A 15,471-nucleotide genomic window follows, 5' to 3' on the forward strand; every position below is an offset into this window, starting at 1 on the left:
TCCAGTGGCTAGTTACCATTTGGGTGTACTCGGGGACCCTGGGTCCATACTCTCAAGAAAAAAAGTGAATGGGCATCATAGGGTTGAAAGTAGGAGGTACTATGAAGCCTGTGCTAACTCTCACTTTGTGGGAGTGGTTGGGTGGATGTGGACAGAGGCTGTAGAGAAAGGAGGAGGGAGAAGAGGTTGGTAGAAGGAACAAGATTCCAAGAAGCTTCAAAGCAACATAAAGTCATCCGTGCTTATGGAAGCTGTAAATCAAGGTGTTGGCATCTACCACAGTGAAGCTTAGTAGTTTTATTTCTTCAGTCAAGAGTGCATTTTTGTGAGTATGCTGCTTTGGGGTCTTAGTTCCTTGTTTAGCTCACATTGAGTGCTTGTGAGTGAAAAAGTGAGCATGCTTGTTTTGGGGAAGAACATGATGGCAGTGTCTGGCACATTGGGTCACCCTGTTTATACTCCCTTCTCCTTCCCTCCTGCCGTAGTCTTTGTGTGCACACACTAAGTCGCTTCAGTTGTGTCCGAGTCTGTGCAACCCTATGAACTGTATGTGGCCAGGTTCTCTGTCCATGGGATTCCCCAGGCAAGAATATTGGAGTGGATTGCCATGCCCTCCTCCAGGGGATCTTCCCGACTCAGGGATCAAACCTGCGTCTCTTAAGCCTCCTGCATTGGCAGGCAGGTTCTTTATTACTAGTGCCACCTGGGATTACTTTATAATAGAGTAAGCCCTAGTACCACTTAGGCAACTCTAACAACATACAAGGCTGGTCAAATTACTCTGAATCTCAGGAGCCCCAGCTCCCTCTGGAATCCCTAGAGTTTGAACATTCTGATGCTACTTCTCCAAGAGCCAGTCCTTTGCCCACTTCACCATGGTGAGAAAACATTCAGGGTTGTTATAAAGATGTGCTCTGATCTCTTGCTGGTGAGCCACATGATGAAACAATTGTGTTTTATTTCACACTGTAGGACTTTTTATCCGACGTCATCGGATTTCTCTCCCACCTCCTGATGACGATCGGTTTTATACTGTGTATCATTTTAATGTCAACACCGACATTGTCTTTTATGGTCGAACATTCAAGATTTATGACTGTGATGCATTCACAAGAAGCTTCTTGAGGAAAATAGGAGTCAAATTAAATCCCCCAAGACAATGTCCGGAAGATCCTTACATGAAAACACGGAGAGAGGTAAGTTGACTTATCCATGAGCTCTGGTCTTCAACATGAGAATCGGTTCAGAATCAGTGAATGGTATCAGTACTTCTGACAGGTGAAAGGACTTGGGGGGCCATGGTCACTGGAGTTGTCCTCTTTTCCTTTGGGCTGGACGGAGGCTGGGGGTTGGCTTCAGTGCAGGAAAGACTCACTCTCTGCCCTCAGCCCCACTTCTCTTTACAGAGAGTGGCCCTTCCAGGCAGGGGGAGTCTTCATGAGCTGCCCATATGGGATGGTTTCTAAGAGCCTGGGATTGGCTTTGTAGTCATTGACACTGAAACAGTTGGGCCCACTCTTACCTGGCTTTTCTTTTCCCATTTTAGTTGCCTAACTCTGGGGAAAATCTTTGCTCCTGAAACACTGAACCAAGCTTTGGGTACACCTTTTTCTTTCTTGAGACTCCCAGCTTCCTTTAAGGTGACGTCAGATGCAGAGAGGTTCAGGAATGAGGAGGGCCATGATTTTGATGTGCTCCCATGATAACAGGATGCTTATTGGCAAAGCCTGATCCCAGCCAGTGTAGGGAGGAAAGAATCAGTGTTAGTAGTATTATTGTAGTCTTTCCAGAGTTTTTTTATTTTTTAATGAGCCCTTGGCCCAGATTTTATGTTTTATAGAAAAATCTGAATACCCAAAAGGGCAGGTGTTATGTGGAAGGTCACCTACCTCACTAGTCTTCTTGCTAGGACTTGAACTCAAATCTCTTGCTTCTTATCCTGATTTTAATTATTCTCATTTGTTTCTCTTTTTATTGACGTATGATCATGCACAGTGAAATACACAGAAATTAAATATACAGTTTGATGGGTCTTAACAAATGCATACACCCATGTAATCCACACCCAAAATTACAGTCTAGAACATTTCCATCCTCCTAGAAAGTTCCTGCATGCCTTTTTCCAATCTGTCCTTCCCCCCACCCAGGGATAAGCACTATTCTCATTTCTATTCCTATAGATTAGTTTGGTCTCATTTTTATTGTTTCTAAAACTTATAATTAATTTCTTTGCAGAAAGATAACATAAAATTTAGAGTAAAAATCTCCTTTGATTCTGCTTTGGTCTCTTGTTAAAAGCTGCATGTAGGATCATTCATCTGTTCCTGCCTCCTAGCCCCACCAGAATTATCCTTTAATATTGTAGACATATACCCCTCCTGAGAAATATAGATTGTTGATCCTGGAATGTCTAAGGTGAAATCCTTGTGGCAATATTCTTGTGTGTATTGGCATGCAAGGAGATTAATGGTTTGGATTCGTTTCTGTTTTTTTTCCAAATGCCCTGGAAGTAAGAGTCTGGATAAATACAAAAGTCTTTAGAACCAGCAGAGAGAAACCAAAAGAAATGAATCTGTATGATTTATCACCCTTTGCATCTGTCCACACTCATTCACTAACAGCTGGTATATGATAGTGATTGTGAGTGATGATGCATAATATGAAATACATAGGAACACAGTATGATTTCATAGGGGTTTATAAGGGAAAAAAATCTTCTGTTCCAGGAATCAAGAATAAATACCAAGAACAGCCAAGAAATGTTTAAATAATTTCCTTTCAGATTGAGAGAATCATTTTAAGATTTATTCCCTCAGGGAGAAAGCTCTTCAGTAAATATAGAAGTCTGTGGAAAATTAGGAGTTTAATAAGAGGCTTTTATATTGACTTTAATGCATTTACTTCTCCAGTGTTTGCTGCCTTGAAATGTAAAGTTAAAATTAAACAATTTAACTTGAACTGAAAAGATCTCCCATGGTATGTAATCAATAATGGATTTCTTAGAGGCCCTATCATGCCAAAGAAAGTTTTCTCTATCAGTGAAAATAGAGATCTTACAATTTCATTTAAATATTAAAGATAATCAATGAAAGTAGAGATCTCATAATTTCATTTAAATATCAAGGATAAGACTGAAGAGCTTCTGGAGGGCCATCGTGTCTCCTGTGTCTTGGAATGAGTCTGCCCCTAGACTGCCCTAGACAGACACAAAATTTTGAGAATTTACAAATAAGATTACATGACCCAGAGTGGGACTACATCTCACTTGCTAGTGAGCCCTTCCTTATATAACCACCCTATTAGGCTCCGTTAGATAGAATGGGAGGTGGGGTGGTTTTGCTCCACGATAGGACTGAGACTGTGCAGATAGAGAAGAATTGGGCCAGGAAGACTGCCCAGCTAGTGCTTCCTGGGTTGGGAGCCAGAGCCTGCACAGTAGTCCTGTGCAGATTGAGAAGTTCTCCCTTTGCTCTGTTCCTATTTCCGTGACCTTTCAGATCTTTGCTACCTAAACCTTTTGAGCAAAATAAAACTGTGAAGATATTTCTTCTCTTTACTTTCACAAAAATCTGTGGATGAGTAAGAAGCATAAACAGATATGAATTTTCAGTGAAAATAACTTTTTGGCTGAGAAATAATTAACATAGACTTGGTGTGCAAATCTTAAGCATACCTGTTGACAATTTTGAAAAATGTATATACAGTTTAATAACCAGTACAAAAATCAAGATAGAGAATATGTCCATAACCCCAGAGAGTTCCCTTGCCCCCCTTTCCAATCAGTCATCTACCCAGAGGCAATAACTATTCTGATTTCTGTTACCATATATTAGTTTTGTCTGCTCTTAAACAAGAATTTTAAGTCTCTGAGAAGAGTCAGTTTTCAAAAACATTATAGAAATATACTTTAGTGTGTTAAAATAATGTTTAATGAAAAGCTTCCTAATACTTGATTGTATTTCTAAAGTTGAAACTAGTTATATATGCATATCATATATGTTGTTAGTTGAAATTTTTAAAAAATATCACAGAATAGTCTATGGAAAAGATACCTCTGTGTTCTTTGACTGCTTGCATCCCAGAAGCGATTATGGAAAGACTTCCACTATCATTAACCTTTTCTCCCCTGACAGAAGCTAGACTACATGGGGCCCTTACGTCCCTATCAGTCCTTCGACACTCTGAAACAGTTCCTCGAGTATGATAGGAAGGTCTTGCGTTTCTTCTGCGTGTGGGACGACTCATGCTCATTGTTTGGGGATCGTAGAGAACTCATCCTGCATTACTTTCTGTCTGATGATACTGTGGAGATCAAAGAAGTCTTGCCACATAACTCAGGAAGAGATGCTATGTCATTGTTTCTCCAGAGGAGAAAGCTGCCTAAGGTGAGCAGTGGACACGGGACTGCTTTTCGAGTTTGCTTGTGGGCTGAAGACTCTAGTCACTGTCTGGAATGTCGCGTGTTATGACTGTTGGTGACAAAGCACTTTGTATTAGTGCTGGTGTTTAGAAAACTTGCACTTTGTGCCCTCTATTAATATACATCTATGAAAGTAATACAGAGGATATGACAAATTGGAATTGGAAGATTCAGGGCTTAAGGCACGTAAAGGGAAAAAGTAAAATGCAAGAGAACTACCTATGTCATTGAGTTTTCCATGAGTCTTATGAAGGTAAATGACTCTCAAGTAAAAGAATTGCTCATGGCCTTGGGAAGAGCAATAGCCTCTGGCCTCTGTAGCCTACTGGGTAGATCCCATTGTATTGGTCTGGGCTGTGGACACACACACACACACACACACACATACACACACACACACACACACAGAGGAGTGACTCTTCTGCGAGTAGCCACTTGCAGAATTAGTCACCAACTAGCCACTGGCTAGCAACAGTGATAGCTTTAGCATTTTTACTGTTAAAAGAGAGTTGTCCAAATGATTTCTACACATGTTCATGGCCATTTGAGAGCTAATGTAACCTGGGTGCAGTGGAAACAGCACATAGACAGAAGACCTGGGTTAGAATTGTAGATCTGCCACTTAATGGCTGTGTGACCTTAGGCCAGTCATTAACCTCTCTGAGCATATTTCCCTATCTCTAAAATGCTTTTAACTAGGCTTCCCTCCTGAGGTAACTGTGAAGACTGAATGAGATAATATAGTAAAAAGCACTATCTAAGGATCTATAAGAGCTTCTCAGGTGGTACTATTGGTAAAGAGCCCGCCTGCCAATACCAGAGATGATAGGAGACCTGGGTTCGATCCCTGGGTCGTGAAGATCCCCTGGAGGAGGACATGGCAACCCACTCCAGTATTCTTGCCTGGAGAATCCCCATGGACAGAGGAGCCTGGGGGGCTATAGTCCATGGGGTCACAAAGAGTCGGACACTACTGAAGCAACTTAGCACAGATGCGCGTAAAGACCTATGAACACCTATAAGGCACATGAAAGCATCACGGCTTATTCACAGCTCTATGTTATGTTTTACTTCTTTATTTATTTGGATAATGTATTTTTAAACTTACTTCTTAGTGCTACTGAAAAGATCACTGTAACACTCATTTCTGATGCATACAACAACTGGTTATTTGCTTATCACAAGACACTCTTCCAGATTCTCAAGCGTCTCCCACCAGAAGTCCTGCTATGTAGCTTCTTGGAGCTGGGACTGGGTTTGTCCCAGAGCAAACTCCAGGCATATGCATAGCAGGTGGCCGGGAGGAGCCAGGGAAGCCTGTCTTTAGAATGGCCTTGAAAAATAGGCTAAATATAAAATAATAATGACATACCTGACATTTGCAGTGTTCCTTGACATCAATTGTTTCATTTTATTCATTCATTCAACAAATATTTAGTAAGTGTCAGCTGTGTGCCGGCTCTGGGGTTACCATGAGATAGAAAATGGTTAATTCCTGCTTCATGGTGCTTCCATTCTTGTTGGGGAGAGATCCAAGAGCAGTGGGTATTCCCTTGATGCCACATCCTTTGAGAAAGCAAGGGGTAGATACTGTTGCTACTGAAGTTCTGAGAAGATAAATGTCTGGCCTCATGTCCTATAGCTAAGAAGTGGCAATGAGACAGTTGCATCCAAAAATGTGTTGTTTTTTCCTCTGTAACGTGCCTTACTTACACCCCATAAATTTGCACGTTTTAACTTACAGTTTATGTCACATGTATCAGGGATGATTCTGATTTCTCAGCTGAGATAAACCAATTAGTATCAATTTCCATAAGTTCAGCTATTTCCTGCCTGACCACCTCCAGCATGGGTGAAACTGAAGAGTGTCCTCCCTGGCTTGCTCCTGGCCACAGTTTCTGTGAGAGGCTGACCACACTTCACCGTCCATACTACCTCACCACACTGCCTCTCTCAGCCAGAAAAATGCCTCCTTGCTCAGGGTCAGGCAGGGTGCTGAGCCGGTCAAGAAAGCAAGTCAGGGTTTCTCCATCACGGCATCTTGTTTGGTGAAAAGACGACTGCTGATAAAGCAGTTAGAGAACAGAGACAAGTGGTTTAACCCTGAGGTAGGTGCTATGAAAGTTTGGATTGGGGATTGGCCAGCAGGATGGAAGAGGTCAGAAGGAAAAGATGGGGCTTCATCAGGTCCTTGAAGGATGAGGGGAGTGTAGACCAACCCGAAGCGGGTGGTGAAGCATGGGGGAAAGGTGGCTGGAGTCTGTGTCCTGTCTTCCTTGGGATGATAGAGGAGAACCAGATGCTATCACTTGCCACTTGAGCCCCTAACCAGGAGCATGTTTGTGTTGAGAGTCCACCCACCACATCTTGATTTGATTTATATCTTCTAGTATGGCCCCCCTGGAGTCTTTCAACCAGGCCAGTTAACAGACCAGACAGTTCTCAATGTGTATGGTGGCTACTCAGAGAACCGAGTGTATGGCTACCTGTTGGATAAATACAACGTAAGTCATATTTTATTACTGTTGCCAGTATGGCTTCTCTGAAACCTGGAATGCGGGCTGAGTTGTGTATTCTTCTGAGAGACTAGTTGTGAACGACATTGATGACTATATAAATGTATGTGTTGCACTGTTGCATTTATCAGTAATAAACATGCGTAAGTGTATATATAAATATATACATTGCATTGCCATTTGGTAGCACTACCTTGCTAAAAGAGTGTTTTCAAATGTTGCTTTTGAGTGGTTGTCTTTTGATTTGATTTTAAAAATTTGGTTATAAGTGATGTAGTGGATTTTTTAAAATTTCCTTTTTCCTTTGAGAGGGGGGATGCCAAGGTCTTTGGTGGGTCTGTGGTGCCAGCATCATGTTCCTTTGTTTTTATTAGCTAGGAAAATTAGACCAAGAGTTTTACAAAGATACTGACCTGTCCATAGGAACCACCATCAACGTGTGGGGAAGGAAAGTGCTCCTTTGTGACTGTGATGATTTCACGAAAACTTATTATAGGACTAAATATGGAATTGGTAAGTGATACATCTGTCAATTGGAAAATAATATTTAAACTTGGAGTCTTTGTTTCCTAGTTAAGATTGAGCTGACTTTTAAGTTTCAAATTCTAAGCTTCTAATAGCTGCTACCATTTATCAAGCATTTGCTAACTACCAGGCATTTGTTGTCTTATTTATTCCCCTAACATCATCCTCATTCTAGAGGTGAAGAGACTGTGGCTTACAAGGGGTTTCCTGGACAAAGGTCATGCATGCAGCAAGTAAAGAGTGAGCCAAAAACTTAAACTCGTCTGCCTGATGCCAAAGGCTGCTGTTTTCCCATGTAGCCCCCTGCCTCACTGCTGTGGTCAAGCAGTTGAAATGGAAATGCAAAGACTTTTCTTTCCGCTGAATCCTTGCTTGCCACAGAGGCTATACTGATTTTAGTTCTCTAGCAAATTGTGCCCATCTGCTCTACCTTTCCTGGTGAGGTGCAGCCAGGCTGCCAGCTTCTCTCTTCTTAGCTCTCCATTCCATTCATATCAGGTTAGTTCAGTCCATAATGGAAGCCAGTGACTTATTAAGCACCTACTAGATGTAGGTCGTTGCAGTGGACACAGGAACTGCAGAGATGTGTAAGGAGTTTCTAGGCTGAAAGGGGAACAGAGATCTACCGCATGTCACATGGTGTTATAACTGTCACAGGGGGAGGGTCTGAGATGAAACCTGAAAAACAAGCCCCTCTGTTTGTTAAACCTGCAGGCCAGCCCTGCCCCCTTCCCGGGCCCTCTACCCCAGGGTTCAGGTACCTGCTGGTGCTTGGCTAACTGGGGGTGATGGGAGTTGCCAACCTCCCAGATTGGGGTTGGAGCTCGGTTGGGGGTTGCTTACTCCTCTCTGAACCTTGGAGTATTCATATGAGCTCACTTCCCTGAGCCATGAAATGGAAGCCAGAAACAACCACAGCTTTTTCTAAAAGACAGGGTGCTTTATCTCTAGGATGACACGAGGCCCACCTTACATGTCTTGATATCCCCTCTGTGTAGTATTCCTGGCCTCATGGGAATCATTATATTATGTAAGAAGATACACAGCACACAAAGGGGTTGGAATATAAAACACTTTCAATTTCTCTCTTTGGTTCACTAAGGGAATTTGTTCCACTGCATCTGCATGCCAGATTAGTCAAAATGGGGCCAAATTGGTGGCCTCTTCTTATATTATTTTCTAAAATTAGTCCTGTTGGTGAACACAGTTGGGCATATTTGTTTTGGCTACTGAGGACAAGAAGGAGCCAGGAATGTGCAGGTAGTGGCTGCCATAGAGAAGCTGCTAGTGAGCCTTAGATAGTTGGGAAGGATAATTTGATTTTTAATAAATGTAAGTACCTTTCAGAGTTGACAAGTCTTCAGTGTAGAGTTGAAAAATTGATAAAAAAGAATGAGTCACTAAAGACATTTACCTGTATCCTACTGAAAGATTGTATGCGTGCCTGCTCAGTCATGTCCGATTCTTTGTAGAATCGGAATCCATGGACTGTAGCCTGCCAGGCTCCTCTGTCCATGGGATTTCCAAGGCGAGAATACCAGAGGGGGTTGCCATTTCCATTCCAGGGGATCTTCCTGACCCAGGGATCAAACCCGTGTCTCTTGTGTCTCCTGCATGGCAGGTGGATTTTTTACCTCTGTTCCACCTGGGAAGCCCACTGAAAGGTTACCTTAATACAAAGGATGTGGTGAGGTCATATGATTCCTTAAATATTAAGTCCAACATTCAGTTGATGTTTGTTAGCTTGATTTTGAGAATATAAAGTTTGTATTTGGGGAAATGAACATAGTGCTGGAGAGACCCAGTACATTGTTAGTCTCTTGATGGATTTACAGGGAACTTTCAGAGGCAGAGGAAATCTACCAGTGTGCTCCGGATCTAGCCATCCTCAGCAGATGCATCAACTTCAAATGCCCTGTGGTCAGTCTCAGTTGAGCCCTAGTGCCTAATTTCTTCCTGCTCACTTCTTTTGCTCTCTCTAGAGACTTACTGTATTATATTTAAAAAAGTCATTTGTACCTTTAAAGCTCATATAACATGAGCATTATGTCTTTAAAGAGAAAATTATGCAAATGCAAAGTTATGATGCATTTTATAGTCATGCTGACTTTTTATATTTCTCATAAGATATGTTAAAATATCCCATTTAATAGACACCATTATTACACAACATTTCTTGAGTAACAAAAGTATACTTAATGTAACTAATGACTAGAAATTATATCCATGATTCAGGGAGGAGGGGAGTGAATTAGTATTCTCTGATGATCTTTGCATTTGCTTTTCCTGACTTTTTCTAACATTAAATTAATAGACTTAATGTTACTTAGATGCAGTTTCTTTGGACATTTAAAATTTTTTAATAACTCATCTGGCTCTAAAAATTCATAAGACTAACCACATTTTATACATTATATTTTGGTATTCTTGAAGCCCAAACTAGGACAGAGTCCTGGCAATAATTGTGGTCACATTTCCTTCCTTGCCAATAATTATGGTCAGTAGAAACCTGGTGTCACCACTCTGCAGCGCCACAGGAAAAAGCTGACAACTGCCAATGACACAGCTAGGGACCTCCCTAAGAGGAAGCCAGGGGGAGATTTCTAATGCAGTATACAGCCTGGGTGCCTCAGTACCTTCTCTTACCTGTTGCCACCCCCAACATATTTGGGGGGAGAAAAGATGGCTAAGAGGTGAAGTTGGCCACAGTCCCAAGAAAGGCACATGAGAAAGCTTTTCTATTATGTAGAAACAGAGGGCTTGACAGAATCCCAAGAAATATATATGTAAAACCCCTGTGTTAAACCCCATCTGGACTCCTAAAAAGATGAGATTCTTTTGTGCGTTTCAGGATTCTAAAGAGAAGGCAACTTCCTCCACGAAACAGTCCAGTGTGACTCCCCCACTAGGCAGCTTGGCCATCCCGCTGGCCCTGGCTAGCCTGCCGGGCAGGAGCATGTCACTCCCTCCTTACTTCATGTGCATGAACACGGACTGGCAGATGGAGGCCTGTCGGACTTTCCTGTAGCATGAAGGTTGGAAGAGGCTCCAGGGGCTCTAGCAGGTGTTTCTTTCACTGAAGGGACATGGATTTGAATGTAAACTGTTCTAACCTAGAATTCCTGCCTTGGGTTATTATTTTTTTCTCCATAAGAGGACTTTGTTACAATCGATTCTTAGTGGTTGGGACAACCAAACTAGTGTGTGTGTGTGTGTGTGTTTGCACGCATGCTTAGTTGCTCAGTCGTGTATGACTCTTGCAACCCCATAGACTGTAGCCTGCCAGACTCCTCTGTCCATGGGATTCTCCAGGCAGGAACACTGGAGTGGGTAGCCATTCCCTTTTCCATGGGATCTTCCTGACCCAGGGATCAAACTTGGGTCTCCTGCATTGCAGGCAGATTCTTCACCATCTAAGCCACCAGGGAAGCCATTAAGGATAAGCAAAAAAACTTAAAGCATATTTAATTTTGTGGAGTCCTTTATAGCCATCTCTGAACTCTTGGTTCAGATGCTCTTAGAAACAGCAGAGCATCTAAGATGAGAGTCTAATGATCATTTGAACAAACGAGCCATCCCAAGATGCAGCAGCAGAGGTAGAATTTGCTTCTAATCTCACCACGTGACTTTGATGGACCTAACAATTTTGCTTTTTTATTTCTTAAACCTCTTCTATGCAGTGAAGAGGGTTGAGAATTAGATGATTTCTAAGGGTTTTCTAGCTAGAGCTAGAAAATTATGTGATTATTTGACCCCAAAGTGACCATCCCACTGAAATCATTTGACCTGCGTATGGGGTTCAAGCAGAGGTGGATTCAACCTCAAAAATAATGAACCTTAAACTTTAGGGTTCTTTTTTTTGCAGGGGCCCCATTCTAAGGCCCTGGGCCTAATTTTATCTTAATTATTTGACATTTTTCATCTTACAGAGGTTCTCCCAAATAATAAACTTCAGGCCTCCCAAAACCTGGGTCCAAATGTGGGTTACTAGCAAATCAGAGATGAATGTCGAGGTAATTGAAGGCTTTTCTCAGAATCATTTCCAAATGAGATGATGAATAGTAAACCACTGTGAAGGAGCATTAAGATACATTGTTTAAAAAAGAGTCTGTCCCCTCTGTTTAAATTTGTTGGAATCTAGTCAGTTGTGAATGGACAGTCAATACATATATTTTTACAAGTCTCTTGGAATTAGAAGCATCGGACTATTTGAAAGGCAGTTATGTTTTAGGATCTATTAGAATGTCAGTTTAAGAAGATATTTGGGACCTGTGGCTGATTCATGCTGATGTATGGCACAAACCTGCACAATATTGTAAACCAATTATTTTCCAATATAAAAATTTTTTAAAAAGATATTTGGGAAGATGCTTTGTAAAATAATGTATACTTTTTCATTAAATATTTTTTAACACCTGAAACATGCAGGATGGTGGAACAATGGAAAACCAAAGACAGAAACTTATCCAGGCACAATTCCAAACCTTTGTGAATATACACAATTAACCCATAAAAAATGGAATCTTGAGTCACAGTATCCAGAAAGACTGTATTGTTGAAAAAGTCAGACATGGTGGAGTGGAACAGTTCTCGGCATTTATACACTAGATGGCACTGTGGGTGCAGAGGAAAGCTCTAAATTGATTCTTTTGTTACTTAAATCTGTTGCAAAAATTATGTAGTTGAGAAAACAACAGTGTGTTATAAAACCTGTAATTTGGGGGGGAGGTGTAGAATGCATTCTTAATTTGAGATTCAATGTGTGTCCTCTTTTGGTTAGGCTGTTTAGATTATTATATAGAGTTGGAGGCATATGTCCCCTGTTGGAAGAAACCAATCATGCCTGAATTTTCTAATAATCACGTACAGTTCTTCCTGCCATCCCCTATGGTCCTTTTCCTAAAAATGAAGGTACCAGTTAGTGGTGTGTTTCATGTTACAATTAGGAATGATAGGGTCTGCTGTAATTCTGACGAATTCCAATATTTAAACTTGCCTCTTTATTACCAAGGCTTCTCTTTAATTGCCACAAAAATAGCAATAGGAGAGGTTCACCAGTCACTTCCATACCCACAGTCTGGCCGCCTCCTTTCGCTAAGTCAGTGAGAAATATCTGATGGCATTCTCTTTGCTAGTATGTCTTCTGTGAGCAGTTTCTGTCAGGGTGGAACAATACTCTTTTGGGGATTATGCTTGAGGAGGTTTCACACAAAGGCTGTTAGGAAGTCTAAGGAAATGTGAAAGTTGAAAATGTTTTCAAATCAGAGTTAGAAACAGCCCCTTGGCCTTTTGATCAATCAGTACAAAAAAAAAAAAAAAAAAAACCAAAACAAAACTATCCCTCCATGTTAAGAGGTAGGCTGCCTTGGATGACACATTGGTGCGCATTTTCAATTAGAGAGGTATGTACTAAATCTGTTCTCTTCCTTTTGTTAGAACTTTGGCAGTGGAAAAGGAAATCTTTGCTTATGCGAGATTCCTTTCAGGCTCTAATGGAAATACCTATGGGATGGTCAGCTTTGGGGAAGAGGTAGAAATGAGATTCCATTGGTTGTTTGGTTGCTTTCCTGTCTTTTGCTTTAAGAAAGATCCAGACATCATCTTTGCCATTTGTGGTGTGACAAACACTGGTGATTGGGATCTGTTGAGTCAATGTGTCATCTACTTCAGAGGGCACACTTGCTTCTCAGAGGTGGAACAGCCTCACAAATGAGTACCTAACAGCTCCCAGGCTATTACAAATATGTCTCCACCTGTCTCTCCATCTCTCCTTCCTCACAGATGATAAATGAATTAAGAAGGTCAACCGTATTTACCACTTACCACTCCCTTTGGCAGTGGTGGTTTTAAAAGTTGTGTTAGTTTGATTTGGGTTTTATTTATTTATTTTTGCAGTATCACGTGTCAGTACGATTGCAGTCTTTTCTTGGGCAGTAATAGAGGCAACCTGGAGGGATTGTTGGTGAGAAGAAACGTTTTTGTTTTTGGTCTAGGTAGTGAAGTATCATGGCCTGGAGCTGAGTTAGAGGAAAGGGAGAGGGCTTAAAATGTGGGCTCAGGAGGAGGAGACATCAGATGGGGAAGGTAAAGGCAAAACAGCCGGGAGTCAGTCCTGTTTGGAAAGGAATTTAATTAGTGAGTGTTGACTAAAGATAGGAGTGGGCTACATTACAGGTTAAAATATGGAACGGGTGGCATAAAGTTTCAAGCTTGAATTTTCATATCATTGGAAAAATCAAGGAAGAACAAAAAATATTCTGAAATGGGGATGTGATGACAAAAGATAAATGTTTACTTATTCGACACACTCAGCCTCTCTCTCTTTTTTTTCTTTCTTTTGAACCAATGGCGATTATTGAGTGAGTTCTGTGGTTTTTGTAAACATGATTGAAACCTACCCTCCCAGGATTTTGCTGTGTTTTGTTTGAAAGAGTTTAAAATAGTCTACAAAGATCTCCATGTTCATCTTGAAAACATAACAGACCTTTCAAAACAGCCATAATCAGGGCAAAAAAAAATATTGATGTTTCATCTGCCTTTGTTTTGTTATAGAGAACTTTACCTCGATTCCGTGCAAGGCCCCACCTCCTCCAACAATAGAAAGGAAATTTCCACCTTACACCGGCTTTGGTTCTGAAGAGGATTCTCTTCGGTCCTGCATAGGCCTTATGCCCACACCTCATCAGAGGAACTTCAAGAAGTTCATGGAATTTGACAGGTGCTTGAGGGAACTGTTATTTTAATCTGATCTTTCCCAAATGTATTTGGGGTTTATAATATTGTCCTCACGACAAAACAGATGACACTTAATTTATCTGATTTCAAGTCCAGGGACATGTTGTTATAACTTTAATGAACATGATTAATATGTAAGTATTAACAGATTCTTACATCAGTGGCTATTTTATTTACTTTTTTCCCCAGGTTTTTTGAGAAATAACTGACATAAAACATTGTGTAAGTTTAAGATATGCAACATAATGATTGGATATATGTATGTATTGAAAAATGATCACCACAATAAGATTAGTTCACACCCATCACCTCACAGTTCGAATTTTTTTCCTTGTGATGAGAATTTTTAAGCTCTACTCTCTTAGAAACTTTCAAATATACGTTATTGTTTACTGTTGTCATCCTGCTGTATGTTATGTCCCCAGAACTTATTTATCTTATAGCAGAAAGTTAGTTCCTTTTGATCACCTTCACCCAATTATCCCATCCACTCCCACCCCCCTGCCTCTGGCAGTCACCAATCTGATCCCTGTTTCTATGAGTTTTTTTTTTTTTAGATTCTACATATAAGTGAGATCATGTAGTATTTGTCTTTCTCTGGACTTATTTTACTTAACATAATGCCCTCAAGGTCCATCCATGCTATTGCAAATGGCAGGATTTCCTTCTTTTTGATGATTGAATAATATTCCATATTATTCCATAATATTCCAATAATGTGTGTGTGTGTGTGCGCGCATGTGCGCGCATGCACATGCACTGTGTCCTCAGTTGTGCCTGACTCTTTGCGACCCCATGCACTGTAGCACTCCAATCTCCTCTGTCCATGGGATTTCCCAGGCAGCAACTGGAGTGGGTTGCCATTTCCGACTCCAGGGGATTTTCCCGACCCAGGGATCGAACTCGCGTCTCTTATATCTCCTGTATTGGCAGGCAGATTCTTTGCCACTGTGCCCCTGGGAAGCCCCATGTATGTGTGATATATATATGTGTGTGTGTGTGTGTGTGTGTTTATTATTTTATACTTTGTCCATACACCTGTTAGTGGACACTTGTATTGTTTCCCTGTGTTAGCTATTGCAAATAATACTGCATTGAACATGGGGGTGCAGATATCTTTTGGGGACAGGGATTTTGTTTCCTTTGTATATATATCCAAAAGTAGAATTGCTGGGTCATATGGTAGTTCTGTTTTTAATTTTTTGAGGTGCCTCCGTGCTGCTGTTTTCCACAGTGGCTGCACCAATTTACATTCCCATCAACAGTGCACAAGGG

General features: G+C 41.1%; 1 protein-coding gene across 1 annotated transcript in view; it reads left to right on the forward strand.

Annotated features, from left to right (window-relative positions):
* Positions 1–15,471, forward strand: part of EFHC2 (EF-hand domain containing 2) — a 240,083-nt gene that overhangs the window by 119,751 nt on the left and 104,861 nt on the right. Inside the window, exons 4-8 of the mRNA XM_043459414.1 lie at positions 973–1,196; positions 4,134–4,385; positions 6,811–6,924; positions 7,311–7,449; positions 14,014–14,179. Coding sequence (XP_043315349.1) covers positions 973–1,196; positions 4,134–4,385; positions 6,811–6,924; positions 7,311–7,449; positions 14,014–14,179 — 895 coding nt within the window. The remainder of the gene's footprint in view (positions 1–972; positions 1,197–4,133; positions 4,386–6,810; positions 6,925–7,310; positions 7,450–14,013; positions 14,180–15,471) is intronic.

The sequence above is a fragment of the Cervus canadensis genome, chromosome X (assembly GCF_019320065.1).
Source record: "Cervus canadensis isolate Bull #8, Minnesota chromosome X, ASM1932006v1, whole genome shotgun sequence".
NCBI classification, from domain to species: Eukaryota; Metazoa; Chordata; class Mammalia; order Artiodactyla; family Cervidae; genus Cervus; species Cervus canadensis.